Below are 25,188 nucleotides of genomic sequence, written 5' to 3'. Positions count from 1 at the left end.
GATTCATTTGTATCATATAACTTATTATCAAAGAGTTCTTTCTCATCTCCTATTTGTATTTATGTCCGTCTTCTGGGTAAGAAGGTAACCAGACCACCTACTGCTAAATATAAAACTGTCAGCCATTTCAACCTTTTTTGACAGCTGACCTTCTCCAGCCAGCATTCATTCATTCCTTTTTTAGTCACCTAACTTAATTAAGTACTTGTGATGTGCAAATAACCAGAGGTATAAAGAGAACTAATACATGACCCAGCCTTCGAGGAGATTAAAGTGTGGTCACAGAGTCATCTAAATCAACACATTATTTTAATCCAGGATAAGAAAGATTATGATGGATGGTATTATGGGAGCACATTGAAGGGGTACTTCACCCATAAATTGGACTTAAGGAGAGCAGCTGAGAGGTAAAGATTATGCCACATCCTGTGGGACAAGTTGGGTGTAGGGTGTGATGAAAGGTGAGATTGGGAGACCCAAGCAGTGGAGATCATGAAGGAGTTTGTGAACAACAGTAAGGACTAGAGGTCTTATCCTATAGACTATGGAGAACCATGATAGGATTCTTTGGCAGGACATGACAATGTAGTCAAATTTGTGTTTTTAGAAATGTCACTGTCAGGGCTGGAGAGATGGCTTAATGGTTAAGAGCACTGACTGCTCTTCCAGAGGACCTGGGTTCAATTCCCAGCACCCACATGGTGGCTCACAACTGTCTGTAACTCCACTTCCAGGGAATCTGACACCTTCACTCCAATGCACAGAAAATAAAAGTAAATAAATTAAAAAAAAAGAAATGTCACTGTCATTATTACTGATAATGAGTTGGAAGAAAGCAAGATGGGAGACATTGAAGTTATTTAGTAAAATAGATGAGAAATGATGGGCTGAACTAAGACATTGCAGTCGGACTAGAGAAAATTCATTTAGTTTGTAAAGACTTGAAGTGAGAACACATGGGTTTTGTTGACGCATTGGATGCGGAAGGCAAGAATGAAGAAGGAATCAGGCAGGTCTGGGTCATTGGCTTGTGTAGCTAGGAAGGTAGTAGGAACTTAATGGGGTGATTTTGTCCATTTCCAGTTACTGCAATCTGTAGTGGGTAGCCATTCCAGCCTTGATCTGGAAGTTCCAACCCCCACTGAGGCTTCTGTAACTGTCACGCCTACAAGGCGGGGCCAAGAGAGAACCCTGAAGACCTGAGATCTGGATGTGCCAGCTCTCTTAGTTCCTGGACTCTGGACGCTGGAGGTAGACCAAGCAGAGTTCTCCAGAGAACACCTCTGGACAGTGCCATGCCTTTCCCAGACTCTGTAAACTATCCATTCACTTGTAAGTTACCCCACAAAATATACCTCCCTTTTAACTACATGGAGTGGCCTTAATAATTACACCAATAGTAATCCTATTCCAAAGTTGGCTAATCTACAGAGGAGGGGGGTTTATTTTGATTCATAATTCTGGAGGTTGGAAGGTCCAATGTTGGATGGCTGCATTTGATAAGACTTTGTGATTCTAGCTCATAAAAGTAGATAGAGGACAAGAGGGCAAATGATAAAGAGAGGGAAGGGGCAAAGAAGTCAGCTGCTTTATAACAACGGCGCTCTCATGGATACTGTATAATACATTCAGGAAGATGGAGCCCTAATGACCCAAACACCTCTTAAAGGGACAAAACCTTAAGAAGTTTCTATGCCTTAAAGTCTTTATAATTTAAATAATTTTTCTCTATCAGATGCAAATACCTTAGTTCAACTTTCTACTCCTTATCTAGATCCACCACCATTACATCGCTAATCAAACTTCCACCTGAGTTTTGGTGGGTACAAAAATAGTAGAGAGGAACATGGAAGAAGGATTTCCCACTTTGAGCCTGTTGAGTTTAGGATGTGCGTGAGATATGTAGAGAAAAAGGTACAGACAGGAGCTAGTAGGACATACAAGTCTGGATTGCAGGAGAGAAATCTAGGCTGCTAATGGAGGTTTGTGAGCTATCACGAGGACTTTGACATTTAAAATCTCAAGCAAAGGGGCTGGAGAGGTGGCTCAGTGATCAAGAAAACTTATTGCTCTTGCAGAGGACCTGAGTTCAGTTCCCAGCACCCAAACGGCAGCTAACAACTGTTTCTAACTCTAGTTCCAGAGGATCTGATGCCCTCTTCTGGCTTCTGCAGGCATGTGGTACAAACACACACACACACACACACGCACGCACGCACGCACGCACGCACGCACGCACGCACACACGCATGCACGTATTCACATACAGGCCAAACATACATAGATATAAGATAAATTAATCTAAAAACAATTTAAAATCTCAAATAAAAAATGAGATTGTCTGGGTGTAGTGCATTGGTCGCATTAGAACTACCTAGGACAATGTCTAAGCATTCTTATAGAGAAAGCCACACCATAGACACAGGCAATTAGAATTCTAGCAATGTGACCCTAAAAATGGTGTTTTAGAACTCTCCAGATTGTAAGATGTCATTGGCACTAAGAAGCAACTGGTTGAAAAGTGGGGAAATCTTCATTAAAAGTGACAATATAGAGGAACCTAAGACATTTGCAGGAATGAAAGACTATAGAAAAAGGGAATTACAGACACAAAGGCTGTGAGATCTCAGGGAAAAAAGGAGTGTGCTCTGTTGTTCAACACAACCTTCAGCTACTCAGGAACACAATCTTTGCCTGTGTAATCTCGTCTCTGTCTTTAGCCTGATAGATGCACATCTGTGTCTCTACTGGCCCTCCACCCAGGACGAGAGCCTTTCTATAGATCAGCAACCCACATCCATTGTGTTTTACAGACTTATCCCAGAGTTCTTCTTCCAAGGAACATCTCATTAATTTTTACGTGATTCTGATGATTCCCATTTGGATGCTTTCTTAAGTGTAAGTTCTGTGTCAGAGACGACCTAGCCAGGTGACAAGAGGCCTGAGCTTAGTGCTAAAAAGCTAAGCTCAGTTCTAGCCCTTTCATGTTGGTGTGCTGAGTGCCTCTAGAAAAATCGCTAAAGTCTGTCTGTTTACCTATCACGAATTCAAAGAAATACTGTCTTTGAAAGGCTGATATAGATTTACATTCAAGACTGTAAAAAGCCATTTATATGGGAGGGTGACATCAACAAGATGGTGGAATAGATTTATCACTAGCCTCAGTGTTGATTAATTCTGGGTATCAATTTGACCTAATGGAGGGAATACCAAGAGAACTTAGAAAGCATAACATCTAGGTATGTTTGTGAAGGGAGCTTTATGAGGCAGAGTCTAGGGGAAGGAAGTTAGATCATGTTAGTCATACCCAGCAGTCTAGGATGCTAGAAGGCACATGGGATAATCACTGTCAATTTGGGTAGGTACCATAGAATCAGTGGGAAGCAGAAGGAGGAAGGCTGTCTCCCAAAACTACCCAGAGTAGAATGTGTTTTCTATTGATGCACATCTTAGAAAAAAGATTCCCGTTTCTTCAGTCTTTGCACTGTGGAATTTACACCAGGAGCCTGGTACAGAGTTGAACTTTGTGGCCTGAGCCACACTACCAGATCTCTGGGTTTTCAGCCACATTCATAGTGCAAAGGTGGCAGGACTGAGCTAATGTGGATCAAAACCTTGGAAATCATGAGCCCAGTCTTTTCTCCCCTTTAAGCCCATTTCCGTGGGTGTTCCGTCACAGTGATGCAAAGTTGACTAATACACCACAGTACACTTTCTCCAAAGACCAAATAACACATTATAGAGAGAGATTTCTTTTTCTCAGGAAAATGTGAGTGAAGGAAATGAACATCGCCATGAACCCCAGCGTCAGGCCATTCTCTTTTGATGCAATCTCCAGAGTAGCCTCTGCAAAGCTGACTCCTGGGCTGAGCTCTCAAAACCTGAGCTCTCAGTCTGTATCAGTGCCAGGCTCCAGGTTTGTTCCCATGGTCCCAAGCTCCAGACTTGCTTCTGAAGACCCAAGTTCTGGGCCTACTACAAAGACAAGTCAGACCCAGGATCTGCCAGCTGGCTTCCATGGATCCCAAATGAATGTCAGTCCCAGTGGTGTTCAATTTGTCCCTGTGTGCCCTGTGTCCAGGTCTGTGCCAGTGTACCCAGGCTCCACTTACATATCACTTCAAGTGCCACTCCAACCCCCTTGAGAACTCCAGCAGCAGGCTTTACCCTTTAAGTGGGTGTACCTACACTCTATAGGTAGGCTGGCTGATCTTTAGATTTCTCTGTACAATCTTACCTTGGAAGAGATGTCTGTATCTTCAGATTTCCAGATGCCAGCATAGAGACACAAGGATCATATGTAATAAGGGAAACATGGCCTAATCAAATGAACAAAGCAAAACACCAGAAGTGTTGCTAAAGAAATAGAGATCTATGAACTACTAGACAATAACCTCAAAAATAATCCTCTTCCTCTCTGTTTTGAGTTTGTGGTTCAAGACGTGAGCTCTCAACATCCTGCTCCAACTGCCATGCCTGCTGCTAGCTACCATGTCTCCCTGCCATGATGGACTCTTATTCATCTGGAACATGCAAGAAAAAGCACGTGCTGCTCTGCCCTGACTGTCTTCTGGGATATTTGTACCATCTTGCCCAGTGCCAGCTTATCCATAGCAACCAGAAATGGCATAACCAGTGGGCAGCTGAATCTCCTACCCCAGGGCCCAGTGATAAAACCTGGAGAATCAGGCCCTCAGCTGTTCATGAACTTGGGAAGCCCTCTGCTGTTGGCACTCTGCCAGACAGATGTCCATCAACTGACATCCTAGACACCAGACTCCCCTCAGCACTCCCCAGGGTTATTATCCTCCACCTCTGCCTTATCATCAAAGGCCACTGTTGCTTCCTTTCTTCCACTCTCCCCTTCTGCTAGCATTTTCTCCTGGGATCAGGAGGAAGTTGCCTTCAGAACAGGTGGGGCATGTGCAGTGTCAGGCTCCAGAAGCCTCTGCAAGCTGTGGTCCATCATCTGCCCACATTTCTCCCTAAAACTAGGAGGCCAGGCTGGACCCCAAGGACCTCAGGATCCCAGCACCAAAGATTCAGGGAAGCTGCATCACATCCAACCATGCCAATGAGGCTCTCCTGAAGCCAGTATGTACCTACCTCAGACCCTCACTCCTGGAGCAAATAGAGGCTCTATCCATCACTGCCCCTGAGGAAGGGCAGCCTGCCATGGAGCCCAGCTCAGCCACACACAGGGCCTTTGGCTTATAGCATTTGGAAGTCTGTGTGTCCAGGGTATTGTTCTACTCCCTCAAGCCTGTGGGGAACCAAGGAGTCCTTGAATGAACATGTGTTGACATGGACACAGCCATGTCAAGGACCCATTGCAAAGCCTTCCCATACCGGTCAGACTCAGCATTGGCAAAACCTTCCTCTTGTCTATATGGGAATGCTGGCAGTGTATGCAAAAACTAGCAATGACTGCTCCCTCCTCCTGGATGACTGTAACCTGAGACTGCTCCCCTACAGAGACCTCCTAAGAGACTAGCTAGTCCCACTCCCTGTGCTGTATAATAACTGTGCTGAATCTCCCTCAGAGTGAGCATGGCCCACCTGGTCCCAGCTTTTCTGTATGTGTTATTAGACCCGAGGAAAAAACATTTCCATGACAGTCTGATTAAAGCTAGCTGTATTTAGAAGTACACAAGGACTCCCACTAAGTTGGGGTTCCAGAGAGCAGCCCCTCACTGGCTTTTGAGGTCCCCTGTATGGGGAAGGGTTAGGGTTGATCAAAAACAACTGTTGGGACAATTGCCTGTTAGCACCTGGACAGAAGAGTGGGGAGGTTCAGGGCTCCAGGCTGCCTGGGGGATAGATAAGTGCAAGAATACATCATGTGGAAAGGGGGTCATCAAGGTGTCTGGGAAGACACGTTTTTGTAAAGCAAAAGGACAATCATATATCACGGGTTCAGGAGTTTTGCAAGGCAAAGGGGTGGGTGTATATCATGGGGTCACGAGTTCAGGGTAGGTTGAAAACCATGGTTTGCTGGATACATTCAGCTTAGGAAACAGAAACTTATTCTTGTAAGGTATGAAGACTTAATAACAAATAATGTGGCTCTTGTTCTGTTCTCACAGTGTGTCTTTTCTTCATTCCCTTGTTGCCCCAGATTTCCAGGACTAAACTGTGCTGACATGGAGAAAGCCAGGCCCCTGTACACCCCTCACTCATCCCAGGCACTCAGCTCCACACAAGAACTTGTCCCCAGGTACCTTCTCCTCGCAGAGCTACCTGAGATTCACTCTACCTGTCCTCTATAGCTAGTGTGGCAGTAGCTGTGGGACTGGTGACCCCAGATCTTTCCACCCAAGATTCTGATCCATGGAAGAGGCCACTGGCCAGGCCTCTCTGGTGGGTGTTTTATGTTCAGCAACAAAGGTTTTGTCCTGTGGGAGGGGAACAATCATTCTAAAGAAGCGCAGTGAGTACAAACGCGTCAGGAATGTGATACAGGAACAAATGAGTCCCTGAGCTAAAGAACACAGTGGCTGAGTTAAATGTCAATAGGCAAATGGCCAGCAGGTTTCTCAGCAGGTGCTTTGCAGCCCTGGAGAGCATGGGAAGGAAAGAAATGGCTACACAAGAACATTATACTTGGCCAGTCTTTCACATCACAGAGACACAAAAGTTGAGGGAGTTCACCACTTCGAACTTTTTCTACAAGAAATTAAAATTTTTTTAACACTTATTTACTTTATAATACTTTACAAATCGCAGTGAGCAGCATACTTGAAGATGTGAACACTGAAGAACCCCTGAGGATCACAGAAAGTCCACCAGAAGCAATCGCCTAACACAACCGGCACAGGAAAGAAGGCGTCGGTCTGTAACAGGAAAGAGGCTGAAGAGGCAAACGCTGAAGGACCAGCAAATGCCCAGGAGTGGAAATAGCAGTTACACCATTGAAACACCTCAGTTTCAGAAGAAAACAGTCTAATGAAGGCTGAGGTTGAACGGGAGAAAACATTTAGCACTAGAAATTGAAGTTTAAGGAAAGATTCCTGAATAATTAAAACCATAGCTGGTTGGTGACTAAGACTTAATTACAAGGGAAAAACAGTCCTTTTATCTTCCTGCCAAGAACGTGGATTCTGCAAGGTTTATGCAAATTACAAGACATGGCCAGGAAGCAGACATTACAAGAATATGGTGTTAATGAAGTAGTGACAGAGATAAAAGAAAGTGTCAGTGCAGTGTGCAGCCAAGTACTTTACCCATTAGAGGGACCACAGTATGCAGACATTCTTTTAGATCACCTGGAAGCACCCATGTATGTGGGCCCTCACATCTCCTGTGATTGTTTGTATAGATGGGAGCAAAGCCAGCTATGTATTTCTGCATGAGAAGACTCTTGCTTTGTTGTTAAATTGTCTTCATAATTTCTCAAAGGACTAGGCAAAGAATTCTGCAACTTTATTTAGTGCTAGGAATTAGGAAATGGTGCTTCCCGAGTACCACCAGGAAGCAGAGACGCATCTCATCATTTAGTTTGGGTTTTTATTAACACAACTTGTATTAAATCCTTTTCTTGTACAAAATGATGTACTTTGAAGGTGTTAGTGTCTAACTGATGTTTATTTGGTTTTTAAAAAAAGTTATTGATTTATTTTTATACATTTTTATGTATATGGATGTTTTGTCTGTATATATGTCTGTGCACATGAGCAGAGCATGCAATGTCTGTGAAGGCCAGAAGAGGGAGGTGGAACTGGAGTTACAGATGGCTGTGAGCCATCATGTGAGTGCTGGGGACAGAACCCTCTGGAGGATTAACTGCTGAGCCATCTCTTCAGGCCCTAGAAAATGCTTTAAATAAACCCCATTAATGTAAAAGAATCCATAGTAGGTTTTAAAAGATACAATGAAAGGAATCAAAACTTAAGACTACAGACGTCAATCAAAGAAACAAACATTTATCAAATCACAAAAAACAGATAACAAGAGAAGCAACAAGAGCGCTACCGAGCAGAAGACTAGAAACACCAAGTAGCAAGTGTAAATCCTGATTGGTAAACATAGTGCTTTAAATGTAAATGGGTTAAATTCTATAATCAGTAGAGTACCTGAATGGATAAACCTACAAGCTATCTACAAGGGAGGGAGCCTCTTTAGTTTTGAGGATGCACACAGGCTAAAGCAAAGGATGTAAAAAGATACTCCATGCAAATGGTAACCAAAAGAGTGATACTTATTTCACCTAAAATAGGCTTTACATCAAAAATTTCCACAAGAGACAAAGTAGGTCATTATTATAAGAATAACAGATCAATAAACTAAGAAGAAATAATAATTATGTATATATTCAATATCAAGCATCTACATACCTGTAAAGTAGTATGCCATTTTTAATAACAAAAAGATTGAGACAAAAAATAAAGAACAAGGACAATATGAACTTAAACAACATGGGTCTAATACACACAGAGAGACACACATACAACGTTCCATCAAACAGCAGCAGAATATGCTCATTTTTCTTAAGTATACATGAAACATCCTCTACCATAGATCATATGTCCAGTCACAAGACAACCTTCAATTTAAGAAAGTTGAAATGATATCAAGTATCTTTCTCCCCTTGCCACATGGTATGAAACTGGAAATCAATAACAGAAGCAAAATTGAAAATTCACAAATATGTGAATATTGAATCATAATCCCACACAATGAGTCAAAGGGGGACCAAAAGAAAAATTAAAAATACCTGTGACAAATGAAAATGGATGCAACATACCAAAAACTTCACCAGTGCAGTAGAAATCATTCTTGGAAAGAGATAAATTCCCAGAAGTAAAACTTTTAGCACTCAATCATGAAGAAATAAAGAAAGAAAGAACCTGAACAAGGAAAAATGAATAAACTCCTTCCCCATTCCACACAAAAAAGAATAGCTGATGTTTTCCCAGGTAAATCGTATCAAACAAAAATTTTAAATTACATAATTTATATATTTATTTAGTATGGGGTGGGCATGCCACACACATGTGGCGGTCTGGGGACAACTTAGGAGAGCCACTTCTCTCATTCCAAGTCTTCCAAAAGTCAGGGAGAAGGGGACAGTCTCAAACTCATCTTTATGAGGTCAGCATTATACTGATACTGATACTGAAGTCAAACAGGGCACTGTAGGAAAATAAATTATAATTCAATGTCTCTGATGAAAAGAGATGCAAAATTTTTCAACAAAATAATAGCAAGTCGAGTTTGACAGAGCATTAAGAAGATCATGGTTCATAATCAAGTAAGATCTCTGAAGTGCAAGGAATACTCAAGTTAATAAATGTGATTGATACCACATTGACAGAATAAAAGAAAAAGATCACATGATAATCTCAATAAAATAAATGTAAAAAACTACCTAAAAAAAAAACTAGCATCTGTTTTTTGATTTAAAATTGTCAACAAGCCAAGCAGTGGTGGTACACTTCTTTAATCTCAACACTCAGAAGGCAGAGGCAAATGGATCTCTGTGAGTTTGAGGCCAGCCTGGTCTACAGAGCTAGTTACAGGACAACCAGAACTACACAAAGAAACCCTGTCTGGAAAACCAAAACAACAATAAAAACCTGTCAACAAATTAGATACAGAAGGAATGCATCTCAGCATGGGAAAGACTGAATGTGACAATCTCATCATGTCTAATGACAAAAATCTGAAGACTTCTATGACATCAGGAAAAAGCAAGGGTTCCTACTCTCCCCATTTCATCTAACAATCTGTCTTTCTGTCTATCTTTTCATATTATGTGTGTGCACACTTGACACATCTGTGTGGAGCCAGAGGACAACTTGTGAGGGATAGTTCTCTCATGCCATCTTCTGAGTCCAGGAGATTGAGCTCAGGCTGTGAGACCTGCCATGTGTCTCTGTTAAGATGCCATTAAAAAAAACCTGAAAATAAGTGAATTCAGTAAAGTCATAGGACACAAAATCAACATGTTAACAATCACTTCATTTTTAGGTGGTAACAATGAAATATGGGAAATAGAATGGTATTGGTTAAAGGGTTGGGAAGTTTCAATTATGCAAGATGAATCAGTTTTGGAAATCTAATGTATAGCATGGTGACTGTATTAATTATATTGTAATTATAAAAATTAGGCCTTGCATGTTCTCACTACATAAGAAAAGGGTAACTATATGAGAATATATATATGTATATTATATATATATATTATATGTGTGTATATATAAAGTTGATAGTGGCATAATTTAACTTTCTATATACATACATATGTAATCATGCATGTCTTAAATATTTGTCAATAGTATCTCAGTAGAGCTGGAAAATAGTTCTATATAGGTATAACATAGAGTGAATTACTAAATCATCCTAAAGTATGTGCGCTTGATTTTGTATTTATGTTATAAACTAATTGCAGACAGAAACTATGTGTTGTTACTCTGACCCTGCTTAGCTGAGGGGGCTGCTGTTCTTAGCCAGCATCAGCTGGTCTATGCTGGTTAATCACATGCTGAGTTCCTGAAGATGTTGCTGCCAGATGACAGGACTTCTGACTCTTTGAACAGGACTAAGAATCAGGTGACAACTTACAGAGGCATGGGATGTCACCTGACTCAGTACTGCTAGTCCAGACCTGTAGGCCGCACCAGAATGTAAATATTCAGGGCATGTGCAGGAAATGGAAAGCTATTGAGGCAAAACCATGTAATGGCTTCTCTTGCTGTAAGAACCAAAGTCCTTAAGCCTATCGGAGCCTCCATGAGCAGTGGGACTACAGAGTTACTGCTCTGTTCAAAAAGAGTTTTCATTAATTCTTTGAGAATTTTCTACAAGAATTTTAATCATATTACCCCTCACACAACTCCCACACTCACTCCCCCTTTCTCTGTCCACACAACTTTATGTCCCCTTCTCTTTAAACCCACAGAGTCTGATTTTTATGGTCTCTTTTTCTTTAATTTGTGTGTGTGTGTGTGTGTGTGTGTGTGTGTGTGTGTGTGTGTGTGTGTGAGAGAGAGAGAGAGAGAGAGAGAGAGAGAGAGAGAGAGAGAGAGAGAGAGAGAGAGAGAGAGAGGGCATTCCTAAATACGTAAGTACAACTGGCTTATTCTGTTTAATGTTACTTGTATGTATTTTTTCAGGGCTGACCATTTGGTATGGGATAACCAACCAAGTGCTCTTCCCTGGGGAAGACTAGTTCTCCTGCTCTCAGGATTCCTTAGTTGCCTGTAGCTCTTTGTTCTATCTGAGGCCTCATGAGCTTTCCCCCTTCCATGTTAATGTATACTGCTGTTGTCCTTGTTCGTTTCTAATCTAGGCAGTCAATTTAATGAGACTTCATAGGTTTAGAGGACACATCCTCACAGCAAACTTCCTGTTTCTCTAGCCCTTACAGTCTCTCCACCCCCTCTTCTGTAATGATCCCTGAGCCGTAGGTGTAGTTGTGTTGTAGATGTGTGAGTTGGGACTGGGCTCCACAACTCTGTATTTTGATTGGTTGTGGTTTTCTGTAATGATCTCCATCTGTTGCAAAGAGAAGTTTCCTTGATGAAAGGTGAGAACTGCACTTATCTGTGGCTCAAAGGATAAATGTTTAGAATATATTTCGATATAGCCTCCAATTTATTTGTGCTGCTGTATGGGACTATCCTCGAGAGCATCATTGACATATCAGTGGTCATATCCTTAGAAAAAAAGAAAGAAAGAAAGAAAGAAAGAAAGAAAGAAAGAAAGAAAGAAAGAAAGAAAGAAAGAAAGAAAAGAGGCCGGGTGGTGGTGGTGCACACCTTTAACACTCAGGAGGCAGAGCCAGGCAGATCTCTATGAGTTGGAGGCCAGCCTGGTCTACAGAGCAAGATCCAGGACAGGCACCAAAACTACACAGAGAAACTAAGACTAGGCATGTTTGTCTTTGGGAGTTTGGGTCACTTCACTCAGAATGATTGTATCCATCTTCATCCCTTTACCTGCAAATTCCATAATCTTATTTTGCTTAACAGCTGAATACTGTTTCATCGTATTAATATACCACATTTTTGCTATCCATTCATCAGTTGTTGGGTGTCTAGGCTGACTCTATTTCCTGGCTACTGTGAATAAAGCAGCAATGAACACAGATGTGTAAGTACGTCTGTAATAGGATATAGAGTCCTTTGGAAATATGCCCAAGCATGGTGTAGCTCCATCATGTGGCAGATCTATTTCTAGCTTTCCGGGGAACTTTCACACAGGGTCTCACTGTGTAGATCTGGCTGGTCTGAAACTTGTTATGTAGACCAGCTGGCCTCGAACTCAGAAAGGTCCTCCTGCCTCTCTGCCCCCCAAGTGCTAGGATTGAAGGTGTGTGCCACTACACCTGGCCAGAATTTCTTCTCTTATTTCGTATCTAGGACTCACAGCCTAGTTCTCAGGGTATCTACTTTCTTCCTCATCCTTCCCTGAGCACACCTGTCAGGACACTGCCCTAGCACCTGGGTAGCTGCCCTAGTTCTGCCTGGAGTGTTCTCAGAAAAATGCTCATTGGTTTGTTTCTTGTACCTGCTTCAACCCTTTGCTACAGTGTCCCTTTCTTAGGAGATCTCTCTTTAAAACTGTGATCTTTAGCATACCTTACCCTTTTATTTTATTTTTTTCTGTAACACTTAGTATTTGGCATAATTTCTAGCTTATGTATTTATTTCTTACTATTTCTTAAGAAATTAGGAATTAGGAAATGTAAACTATAGAAAACCATGCCTTTTGTTAATATATTTTTAAAATATTTCTTTTTCTGGTATTTTGATGGTTCTTGGAATATTGTAGGCACTCAGTGTTTGTTGAGAGAATACGTAAACCGTGAGTGATGTATGTTTATTTAACAACCATGGTATTTTGAGCTGGCAGAGAGCCACTAGTTCAAGAAGTCTGATTCCTCTTCTTACTCTTACCTCTTGTTGGTTTCTTGGTAAGATTTTTATTTCACCGAATTGTAGTCAATCCTTATGAGTTCCCGTGGGTAGATACCTCTTCAGCTAGTCGGATTTTTTTTTCTCCTTTAAAGAATACATTCTGGAAAGGAGGAGATCTTGGGTAGTTTGTTTAATCTTCCTTCAAACCCTGGTCTTTTGTTATCTGGAAATTTATGTATTATTTGAGAAGAAATTTTCTAAAAATAAAGGATGCTTTAACACAAATGGAGAGAAGAATTAGGACATATTTGTCTGCAAACATGAGGTAAAAACTCTCTGAAGAGATTCATAAGGTTGGATGTGTAGATATTTTCCAGACCTTGGCTCCTGTGTGGATACCCTTCTCAACTTCTGTGTTTTCAAAGTGAGCACATGGGCAGCAGCTGGACAGAGCATGGATGCTCCTGGGGAAGCAACTGTGGGGTGATTTCCAAACTCCTCACCACTCTACTCAGACACACTAGGGAGCAGGAATGAAGCATTGATTTTGTTTCTCACCTACTCACCATGAACTCACCTGCCTGAACCTAAGGTGGGGGCAAGGCATGCGAATTAGCATAGTCCTGATTTAAAACCAAAATTCTGGCAAAGGCTGCCCATTTGGTAAAGTTGCCAAAACAGAGGCGTCTGGGTTGTGTGGGATATGGCATGATGCTCCATTTAAATCACAGAATTATGGGGCTGGATTACTTGGTTAACCTAGAAATGATTTAGTACCACATTTGTTCATCACAAAAGCCCTGCTGTGGTAACTTTGGTAACCAGGCTTTTCTTAAGCAGCGCTAGTGACTCAGTATCACAACGTTCCGCAACAGAGAACTTCGCTTTGTGGATGTTATAAATAAGATATTTCTCCTTACATTGGGTCAGATCATATTCTTTCAGCTTGTACCCTTTGCTGGTCCTATTCTCTCCAGCAATGTAGAATGGCTCCTCATTCTGTGTGGCAGCTTTTGAGCACTTACCAATGCCTCTAACACCCTATGAGTTCTCCCTAGGAGAGAAATCCTGACATATCCCTCTGGAAAAGCTCCAGGCTACCTCAGAGCTCCTCAATGTCTGAGCTGAGCAGTAGTCAAGCACAGTTTTGTTTCCTTCCTGCCTGGTCATTACTTCTGTTAATTTAACCTAGAGTCTCTGTAGCATGCTTTATCCTCCTGAAGGCAAGCAGTACACTGCTATCCTATTGCGACAAGAATCAATGAAAACCCTTAGTCAGATCTTTCAGGCCTATTAAACCTGCTGTGACCTTCACTCCACCTCCTCGCCCACATTTGCCTCTTCAAAGCCAACTCATCTTTAAAGGCCCAGGTCAAGTGCTTGCCTCTTCCAGCCAGTCTCACCAAAATTCCCCAGCTCAGATGTGATGCTTACTTCCTCCATGTCACACCCTCACCCCCACCCCACCCCCGCCATCAGCCTTGCAGTACAGTATTCTTTAAACTGAATGTGCTCTGATTTATAGGAATCACCATCTCTCTCAGTATTCTGTGCACTCTTTGAGGGCTGGTGTGATAAGATTCGCTTGCATGCCATGTCACATGAAGCTATTCTAGAAAGACATTCCTTGATTCAGTTACATGCAAGTCTTCTCTGGGTTATAGTGATCTTCTTTCACTGGCTTGGGAAGCAATGGAGTCTTTGAAAACATGGACTCCCACAGTCATATCGTGTGTGTGTGTGTGTGTGTGTGTGTGTGTGTGTGTGTGTGTGTGTGTGTGTATGTCTGTACCTCTGTTCTGTCATCTGTAAAATGTAGACAACAAAAACTCCCAACTCACCAGGATTCAGGAGATCTGAGAGTAAGGGGCTCATTGCACGACTCATGCTCAGAGCCTTAGGAAAACTTAGTACTCATTATTTCTCTTTACTACTAATTGTAAATAAATGTTTTGTTCTTTGGTGGTAATCACAGGGAATTACAGTTGTTTTCTTGCCTCACAGAATATGAGTCTCTGGTGGTGGATACCCTGGATCTATATCCCTACTGCCCAGCAAAAGTTCCAGAACAATTACCCTCAGTGTTTGTTGAACAAATGAGTGAACCTGGGACCTTTGGATTGTAGCCCTGATGAGTTACGTATGTAATGTGTATCTGTAATTAGAGACATTGCACAGTTAGATCCTAGAAATAAAGATCTCAAGAACCAGTAAGGAATGCACACTTACAAATTATAAATTAAAAATGCTTTCTTTATTTTTGAGATCATAACACAGTCATATAATTCCCCTTTTCATTTTCCTCCCTCCAAATCCAAATATAGCCCTCCTTGTTCTCTTCCAAATCCATGGCCCCTTTTTCCATTAATTATTATTACATGCATACACGTATCTGTATACGCATACATATTCCTAAATATAACCTGCTCAGTCTGTATACGTATGTGTAGGGGGCTGACCAACAGAATGAATTAGGATGTCACACAGTAGACAGTAGAGAATGGTAAATGCAGAAAGGTGGGGCAGAAAAATGAACAACTAAGATACTGGGAGGGCATGACTTCACAAAGATAAAACTTGGCGTGAGATTTCAAGGGTAAATATAATACTGACTGAAAAAGCTCACCTGCCTTTTAACTCCTGATGATTTGGCAATGTCCAGAGGACAATTGTCCTCTTTACTGAGAGGACAATTATTTTGCCTTACCCCTGGGGAACAAACATCCTTGAGCCCCTGTGCGTGTTCTTTCTTGAGACCTTACCTTCTGTCTCAGCCCTTGGTAAGCTCAGGGAAAACAGCAAGCATCCTCTCATGGGTAAGCACGGCCTCTGCCCCTGAGCTACGTGCCCTGAGTTGTAGCTTAACAATTCTTTAGTGCTTAGGTCATGCCAGGCACCGTAGCAGGGATTTCATGAACCCTTATAGACACCCAAAGCAGATATTGTACATTATCAGAATTTTATTTCTTTTTCTTTATTTAAAATTCCTTTCTCATTTTACATACCAACCCCAGTTCCCCTCCCTCCCCTTCTCCCGCCCCCCCCACCCCATATATAATCCCCATCCACTCCTCAGAGGGGGTAATAATTTTAACTTGAGAAAATCAAGGCTCGAGTCACCCAGAAAGTTAAGTTGTTGGGCTACACCTGAAACCCATTTCTCTTTGGCTGTAAACGCTGTTCTTCCCTCCACAGCATCCTTTGAACAGTTGCGGATTAACAGTGTTTAATAACTGTTGATGTGACTTAAGTTTTTGAATGAACCAGAAGAATTTGTGCTTTCTTTGTTCTGGGACAAGCAAAGCCCAACAGCACTGGGTTTGGGACAGAGATACAAAGCAAAACTCTCCTCTAACAACAGAACAAACCCTTCCAAATGCAAAACCAACATGAAACAGTTGCCAGGGACATCCAATCAAGCAGCAGCTGTACCCTTTTCACATAAGCAGCTGTCACAGGGCAATTGGCTATAACATGGCTATAACAGCCTTACCTGATCACCATTTTCAACTGTGCTTGTCATTGTCTAGCTATCACGTTTGGACGCAGGGAACCCTGTGACCAACAGGTGGCGCTAGAACCCCACAGAACGTTTTTCTCCATCTTGCATTGAAGAAGATTTTTTTTTTTTTTAAGGCCTCTGCTATATTTATTGTACCATAACCATGTTAGTTGATTGATTAGATATTTAGTTACAAAGCCATCATGCTTCAGTATGGAACTATTATAAGTTGTAGTGTGCCAAAATACAAACAACCTTCTGTTTTAAGGCTGAGAAAACTGGAGTACGGTCTAGGGCCATGACTGGTTCCGGGTTTGCTGTGTTGTTAATAACTGTGTCAGGACTGGATTTCAAGGTTTCCGACTATTTCTCCCTTTATTTCCTCTTCTCCTCCTGGTGCTATTTATGTATTTTATTTTTTTCCAGCTATATTGAAGTACAATAGATAAAATCACAAAGATCGAAGTTATACACTGTGATGGCATGATATATACATGTATTATGAAATAATTATCTTTACAAAGTTACTTAATCTGTATAAGACCTTGTATATTTATTTTTGTGTTATTAAAAACATTCAAAATGTCCCATCTTTACAAATTCCTAGTATATAATAGTAAAGTTAACTACAGTCCCCACACAGTATTAATAGTAGCCCTCAGAACTTACTGTTCATCTTTTTTTTTTTTTTTTTTTTTTTTTTTTTTTTGGTTTTTCGAGACAGGGTTTCTCTGTGTAGCTTTGCGCCTTTCCTGGGACTCACTTGGTAGCCCAGGCTGGCCTCGAACTCACAGAGATCCGCCTGGCTCTGCCTCCCGAGTGCTGGGATTAAAGGCGTGCGCCACCACCGCCCGGCCTTACTGTTCATCTTTACAGCTGGAAGTCTGTGTCCTCTGACTGCAGATCCTTTCCTAGTCCCTCAGTGCTGAGAAGCCACACTTTCCTAGTCTCTGCTCTTATGAGTTCACTTTTTAAAAAAAATTTATTCATTATGTATATAGTATGCCTGCAGGCTAGAAGAGGGCACCAGATCTCATTATTGATGGTTGTGAGCCACCATGTGGTTGCTGGGAATTGAACTCAGGACCTCTGGAAGAACAGCCAGTGCTCTTAACCTCTGAGCCATCTCTCCAGCCCATAAGTTCACTTTTTAAAGACTCTGTTGAACAGTGATCTTAGTATTTCTCTCACTTCACTTAACGTCATAGCCTCAAGTTTTATCCATGCTATCATGAATGGCAGGATTCCCTTTTTTTTTTTAAATTGTGGCCAAATGGTATTATTTTTATACATAATGTGTATTTATATATAGCATATTTCATATACATAGGCAAACATATACACTTACATATATTTCACCTTTCCTACATCCATGGCTGAGCACTTGGGTTGAATCCATATTCTAGCTATTGAAACTATATCCTAGCTATTGTGAACAATGCTCAATGAGTATGAGAGTACAGACATTTCTTCAAAATACTGATTTTGTACTTTAAAAAAGATATAACCATCACTAAGACTGCTGAATCATATGTCTATGCCTAATTTTTGAGGAAAAGCTACACTTGTTTTCCTGGAGGTTCTGTATGCTCTACCTTACAGTTCTGCTCATAGAGCACAGGCTCTCCAAACCTCTTCCATAATCCCATCTTTCTTAGAGTAGCCATTCTGTCAGGTGTGAGGCCACATCTCACTGTGGTTTTAATTTTCATTTCCCTGGTGGTCCCTGATGCTGAGAACCTTTCTGTGTACCTGTTGGCCATAGGTGTGTGTTCTTTTGAAAAATGTCTATTCCATTTTCTTGCCTATTTTTTAATGGATTGTTTTTATCTCTGTTTTCTGAATTCATTATATTTTAGGATTTTAATCCCTTGTTGGATATATGTTTTGCAAAACTTTCTCCAGTTCTATTGGTTGCCTTTCCATTCCATTGATTGCTTCCTTTGCTGCATAGAAGCTTTTGTGTTTGCTATAGTACCACTTAGTTATTTTTTTCTTGTCCTCTTGGTGGAGTCAAAGTCCAGATTATTGCCAAAAAGCCTTTCCCCATGTCTTACATATTCAGTCTGAAAGTTTTTAATTCATTCTGATTAATCTGGTGAGCACTGTGAGAAATATATTTTAAAATATATTTTTTTATTTATGCCTATGTCTGTGTAAATGTATGCCATGTGTGTTTGTGGGTGCCCAATGGAGCCAGAAGAAGGTATCAGATCCTGTGGAGCTGGAGTTACAAAGAGTTATGAGCTACCTGAGGTGAGTGCTGGGAACCAAAGGGTCCTCTGCAAGAACAGCCAGTGCTTTTAGCTTCTGAACCATGTCTCCAGCCCTGACATCTTTTTAATAGTTGTTCTCAGTGTTATTTTTGTATGCAAGGGTGCCCAGTAAATGTGACTGCTCCATTGGTGGTGGTGGTGGTGGTGGTGGTGGTGGTGGTGGTGGTGGTGGTGAATAAGAGAGAGAAAATATCTAGAGGCATCTGGAAGGGTCTGGATCAGAAAGAAAGAAATAGACTGGGCTAGGGAAACTGTGGAACCACAAGCTTCATAGTCTAGACTTTGATGAAGCACAGTGAGAAGACTTTCTTCTAGGAGAGCTATAGATCACAGAGAGCTTCTCTGACACTGACATCTCTGATGTCTAGGCTCTTATTCCTCTGTTGATGGGTCATGAGAGCTGACCAGACCCCTATTAATCCATCACATAGAGAGAAACTATATCTCGTCTGTTTGAAGATCCCTGGTAGCCCAAGCTATCAATTAACTGGAGTTATGGATGGTTATGAGCCAACACATGGGTGTAGGAACCAAACCCCAAAACTTTACAAGAATAGCAAGTGTTCTTTATTCTTAGAAAATGTCCATAAGTGAAGGTCATATTTCCATATTGAAGAAAGGAAAAAGCCATCAACATCATTGCTCACCAATCATTTATTGAGTATTTTAATATAATTAATATAATGTTTTACATGTGGTCTTTGTTGGAAAGGTTTTCAGAATTGTCTCCCATTCTCCAGCAGCCAAAGCTCATCAAAGTCCAAAATCCTTTCCTTCAAATGTAGTATAAGTCTCCATTGTACCTTTTCCTGTTTCTAAATGTTAGGGAGAATTTTCTTCCATTCAATGATTCAACCAAGTATCACCTAAACTGAAAACAAACTAGGAATGATTTAAATCTACAAAGTGATCAAAATGAACATTGGTTAGTTCACCTAATTTACTCCACCCAACCAAATAACCCTAGAATTGCTACTCAAGGAATTGAAATTTCAAAAAGTGGGTGCTAGACTAGTCTTCAGAAGCATTCTCATAGATAGATGAAAAAGAGAAGGATGACATACAACTTGAACCTTTTAAGCAGAAGCAAAGGTGAATTGACATGTAGGTTTCTTCATTAGATTCAAGCTATGTTACCTCTGCTGCTCAGGCAGCCTAGTATTGATAAGCTGCTTGCTCTCGTACATAGTCATAGAAGGGGTTGGGGGAATTAGCTGTTTTGGTAGGGTGGTTTCTGTGTTGTTCTCTTCTTTGGGACCTCTCACCACCATGAGTTGGATGGAAATGTCTTTCCTGGGATCCTTGGCACTGGTCCTCTTCATTCATGTGGAATTTTTCTTTGTTGGGGAAACTCCTGGATTGGTCTTGGGGTCCTTGAAACCTCTCGTTTTCTTCATGAGTTTGTTCATCCCACTGTTGATGATTTTGATGTTCGTCTTGTCCCTGATGGCTTTGCTCATCTTCATGGCTTTGTCTACCATGTTGATGACCTTGATTTTCTTCATGAGTTTGCCTGTGTTGTCTTTGCTGTTTCTGCTCATCTACATGGGTTTGCCTATCCCTTGACTGATGGCTTTTTTCATCTTCATGGGTTTGCCTGTTCTGCATCTCATATAGACTTTCCTGATCCTCAAGACTGTGCCTATCCCAGCTTTGATGATGCCCTTCCTCTGCCCAGTGGCCCTCCTCACTACTCTGGGATTGCCAGTCATACTCATTATGGGAATATGGCTTTTCTTGCTGTATCTGAGCCAAGAGTTTGTGTTGATTATCTTCTTCAGGTTTCCATGCCTGGCGGTGAGTTTGCTGCTCCCTTCTATCCTGGAATCTCTGTCTCTGGGTTTGATTCACTCCCTCTCTTGAAGTCTGTTGACTTAGTTTTCCTGACCTTCCAGATTGCTCAACATATGAGTCTCTCCTTGTTTTATCAGTTCCTTGGAAGTACCTGTTTTGCCCTTGAAGTTCAGTTTTCCCAGTCTCTGACTGACCACAGTGAGAACTCTGGTTTTGTCTGTCTATTTGACCCTGGTGAGAACTCTGGCCTTGTCTGCCTGTCTGATCATAATGAAAACTATGGCCATCTCTGTCTGTCCGATGCCAGCTTGAACTCTGGTCTTGACTGCCTGTCTGACCCTGGTGAGAACTCTGGCCTTGACTGCCTGTCTGGTCAAAATGAAAACTGTGGCCTTCTCTGTCTGTCCGATGCCAGCTTGAACTCTGGTCTTCATTGTCTGATTGACCCTGGTAAGAAGTCTGTCCTTGTCCACCTTTCTGACCCTGGTGAGAAGTCTGTCCTTGTCCACCTTTCTGACCCTGGTAAGAAGTCTGTCCTTGTCCACCTTTCTGACCCTGGTGAGAAGTCTGTCCTTGTCCACCTTTCTGACCCTGGTGAGAAGTCTGTCCTTGTCCACCTTTCTGACCCTGGTGAGAAGTCTGTCCTTGTCCACCTTTCTGACCCTGGTGAGAAGTCTGTCCTTGTCCACCTTTCTGACCCTGGTGAGAAGTCTGTCCTTGTCCACCTTTCTGACCCTTCTGAGAACTCTGGCCTTGTCTGCCTGTCTGATCATAATGAAAACTATGGCCATCTCTGTCTGTCCGATGCCAGCTTGAACTCTGGTCTTGACTGCCTGTCTGACCCTGGTGAGAACTCTGGCCTTGACTGCCTGTCTGATCATAATGAAAACTGTGTCCTTCTCTGTCTGTCCGATGCCAGCTTGAACTCTGGTCTTCATTGTCTGATTGACCCTGGTGAGAACTCTGTCTCTGCCTATCTATCTGACCCTGATGAGAACTCATTTCTTGTCTACCTTTCTGACCCCAGTGAGAACTCTGTCCTTGTCCACCTTTCTGACCCTGGTGAGAAGTCTGTCCTTGTCCATCTTTCTGACCCTGGTAAGAAGTCTGTCCTTGTCCACCTTTCTGACCCTGGTAAGAAGTCTGTCCTTGTCCACCTTTCTGACCCTGGTGAGAAGTCTGTCCTTGTCCACCTTTCTGACTCTGGTAAGAAGTCTGTCCTTGTCCACCTTTCAGACCCTGGTGAGAAGTCTGTCCTTGTCCACCTTTCTGACCCTGGTGAGAAGTCTGTCCTTGTCCACCTTTCTGACCCTGGTAAGAAGTCTGTCCTTGTCCACCTTTCTGACTCTGGTGAGAACTCTGGCCTTGACCACCTTTCTGACCCTGGTGAGAACTCTGGCCTTGTCCACCTTTCTGACCCTGCTGAGAACTCTGGCCTTGTCTGCCTGTCTGATCATAATGAAAACTATGGCCATCTCTGTCTGTCCGATGCCAGCTTGAACTCTGGTCTTCGTTGTCTGATTGACCCTGCTGAGAACTCTGGCCTTGTCTGCCTGTCTGATCATAATGAAAACTATGGCCATCTCTGTCTGTCCGATGCCAGCTTGAACTCTGGTCTTCGTTGTCTGATTGACCCTGCTGAGAACTCTGGCCTTGTCTGCCTGTCTGACCACAGTGAAAATTTTGGCCTTTGCTCTTTGTCTGGTCATGAGAACTCTGGCCTTGTCCATCTATCTGACCATGTTGGAAACCCTTCTGGCCTTGCTTATCCATCTGTCCATAATGGAAACTGTGGCTTTGTCCATCTGTCTGATCATGTTGGAAACTATATCTTTGTTTGTCTGGCTGTCTATTGTGAGAATTCTGGGCCGGTCTGTCTGTCTGACTGTTGCCTGATTTCTGATGCTGCCTTCCATATTGTTTATAAGAACCAGATTCTTGTTGACTGGTTTGACTAGAATAAGAATCTTGTCGGAGCCTTCCAGACTGGCCATGGCTGCTTTGTCGTCCAAATGTTTTAGACTGGCCATAATGAGAAACCTGAGCTGGGTTCGTAGACTGATTTAAGGCAAAGACATATCCTTGACTTTTGGCCTGGTCATTGCTAGATTTATAACTCAATCTTTGACCAGAGCTAGAGTATTGATCATCTGTCTCAGACTGATCAGAGCTGTAATCTGTGTCTTCTCTCTCTGACTGACCATGGTGGGAATCCCTGTCTTGTCTCTCTGACTGACCATGGTGAGAGTCTGTATCATGTCTCTCAGAGTGACCGTAGTGAGAGTTCTTATCTTGTTTCTGAGACTGATCATGTTGGACATCCTGACTTTGTCCCTCAGACTGACTGTTGTGAGAATTCTGCCTATGTTGTCTGCCTGTGTTTTCTGAAAACTTATGGCTCTGTGTTCCTTTCTGATCCCGGTCTTTCTGGGAGGAGGTTCTGCCTCCATACAACTTACTATCTAGCTTATGATGGCAGGCTTGGGCCAATTGGAACACCAACAAGAGGTATTCATGAAAATCAACATATCCATTTCTGTCTCGGTCCAAGTGTTCCAGAATGGTTTCCACAGTCTCTGGGTCATTCGGTCTCTGTGAGAAGAAAAAAAGGAAAAACCCCAAATGTTCTTTCATGGATGCTGGATTGTATATCAGTCTTAATGCCCCAATCAGCTCCCAAACAGGGTTTCTTTCTTTTTTCTTTTCTTTTTGCGAAACTATTAATGTGAAGTGCCTTAGTTCTGGTTCTAGTTTATTGATCAGCTTGTTTTCTGAACCTCATCTTTGATGAACCAGTGGGGTATGACCACAGGGAGCAGGCAACTGTATTAACAATGGATTTGAATCATTTGAGAAAGTTATTATGTCTTTTTATATGATATAGCCTACATGTTTATATATCTCTTTCTCACTACACTGTGACATTATCAAAGGAAAAGAAGTTAGTTTTCTTCATGTTTGTATCCTCCATAACTCGCATCATGCCAGTATGGAATAGGTACTCAATGAACTTTTAGTAAATTAATGAATAAATACCTGAGAAGGTGTGTGCATAGGATTACATATAGAAAATATGAATGACAGAATTTAAAAAAGTTATTCCACATTACTTTGTAGTTGTTCTGTGTTTTGTTCATGTACAAAGAAGGAGGTGTGTGTGTGTGTGTGTGTGTGTGTGTGTGTGTGTGTGTGTAAGAACTACTGAGGAACTGTCTGAACTAGAAAGAGCTTACCAGTACATTACAGGTGGGAAATGACCAAATAAAACAAAATATTAACAAGATATCTTGAATGCAGACACCAGAATCATACATTCCATGCCACAGGATCAAGATCCTGGGTGTCTTACCCGAAGGATGTCTCCAAACTCAGTGAGAAGCAGCTGCTTCAACTCCATCTTGCTCAGTGAAGTGCATTCCCCATGGTGTTCAGCATATTTCTGGAATACCTTACTCACATTGAGTATGCTGTTAAGAAGTTGAGGCATTCTGGCAAATACAGGTGAATCTTTAGAAAAGAAGAAGAAGAAAAGAAAGAAAGAAGATTTTGTTTATGTGTGGGATGAAGACTTGGAGTTGGCATTTCCAGAGAGTGGTTGCTTGGATTTGGGAAAGAGGTTTAAGAAACCACAGAGTCCCTTCTTAACCATAATTTTAGGCTATCATGTGACTAACAGTCAGGCTCCAAATATCAAATATTATCATGGCAGTGATTCAAAGCAGTTTTTCTTTGCTAGTAAAAGGCAAATTCTTTAAAAAAAAAATAGACCTGTGTAGTAGATATTTCACAGGCCTTCCTCTCTACTTTGGGTGGAAGTTGCTTGACTGAGACTCTCATGTGAAAGCAAAAATGAAGGAAGGTTAGCCCAAAGAGGATGGGCCAGAGGGAAGCACAAAGTGTGTAGTTTTCCAGCAATGACTGCAGAGATCAGTAAATGCATGCCATTGAAGAGGTGTCTATCTTCTAAGGAGTCTTCTTTAAGCAAGGAAGAAGGTAAAATATCTCTTTCGGTGGTCCAAGAAGCCTTTCTGAGAGGTTAAGTTCTTGAAAACTCTTTTACCTGCTTATTAAACAGAATCGGTAATTGAAAAAAAGTTACAGAGAAAAGCAGCAAGTGGACCCACTGCACACATGACAGGTACTGCACAGTCAGGTCAGCACTGGCCGTGCTGGGGAGCTGGGGTCTTCTGCAATCTGCATGCCAATACTCCTTCTTGTAGTACAAAAAACTGTGCTCACAGGCTTCTGAAAATGCCACCCCAACGGCAAAACATAGGCAGACAGTGATGCCTGTACATGTGAGTGACAAATAATAGATTGCACAGGACAAGCTGCGCCTTTTGTGACCGTTTATGATAGTGAAATTGAGTGTTTCTGAGTCCCCAGGGTCCAGGCCTTGCCTAACTTGTACAAAAGGTAAACACTTCACTCCAGAACAGTCAGCCATCAACCAGTCATTCAGAAGCTCCGTTTTGGGACATGTAGGGCCCACATATTTAGAGGTAGGCTGCTCCAGCACTCATCATATTCTAAGATATTCTCTGAAAAGGAAGCAGAAAGGTGCCCAAGAGTATCACCGACAGGAAACAGTCACTGCCCTCCACCTCCTAGCTTTCTGCTATAAGATGTATATACTGCCACACTTGTAGATACTGCTGTTGCTCCAGCATGCATGTCTTACCTGTTGGAGGAAGAGTGAGCTGAAGATTCAGGAGCCAGGGAGGATGTTAGAGACCTAAACATCCATCCTATTTAT

General features: G+C 41.9%; 1 protein-coding gene and 1 pseudogene across 1 annotated transcript; one reads left to right on the top strand and one right to left on the bottom strand.

The window, feature by feature from the left end:
• The first annotated feature begins 492 nt into the window (after positions 1 to 492).
• Positions 493 to 7,497, top strand: LOC131913760 (mortality factor 4-like protein 1; annotated as a pseudogene).
• A 12,296-nt stretch (positions 7,498 to 19,793) lies between these two features.
• On the bottom strand, positions 19,794 to 23,919 carry Rptn (repetin). The gene is made up of 2 exons (XM_059264858.1): positions 23,782 to 23,919; positions 19,794 to 23,024 (listed from the first exon to the last, which is right to left on the bottom strand). Exons 1-2 carry the CDS (start codon positions 23,917 to 23,919, stop codon positions 19,794 to 19,796), a joined length of 3,369 nt encoding a protein of 1,122 aa, XP_059120841.1.
• Between the last annotated feature and the right edge of the window lie 1,269 nt (positions 23,920 to 25,188).

The sequence above is a fragment of the Peromyscus eremicus genome, chromosome 6 (assembly GCF_949786415.1).
Source record: "Peromyscus eremicus chromosome 6, PerEre_H2_v1, whole genome shotgun sequence".
NCBI classification, from domain to species: domain Eukaryota; kingdom Metazoa; phylum Chordata; class Mammalia; order Rodentia; family Cricetidae; genus Peromyscus; species Peromyscus eremicus.
The sequence above is the reverse complement of the archived record's forward strand: the minus strand, read 5'-3'. Positions and strand labels throughout refer to the sequence as shown.

Bases quoted from the DNA above. Each gene is read 5' to 3' on its own strand.
- Rptn (XM_059264858.1), bottom strand. From the start codon at position 23,919: ATGCCTCAACTTCTTAACAGCATACTCAATGTGAGTAAGGTATTCCAG. The intron at 23,025-23,781 runs GTAAGACACCCA...TTCTTCTCACAG, and splicing joins AGTTTGGAGACATCCTTCGG to AGACCGAATGACCCAGAGAC.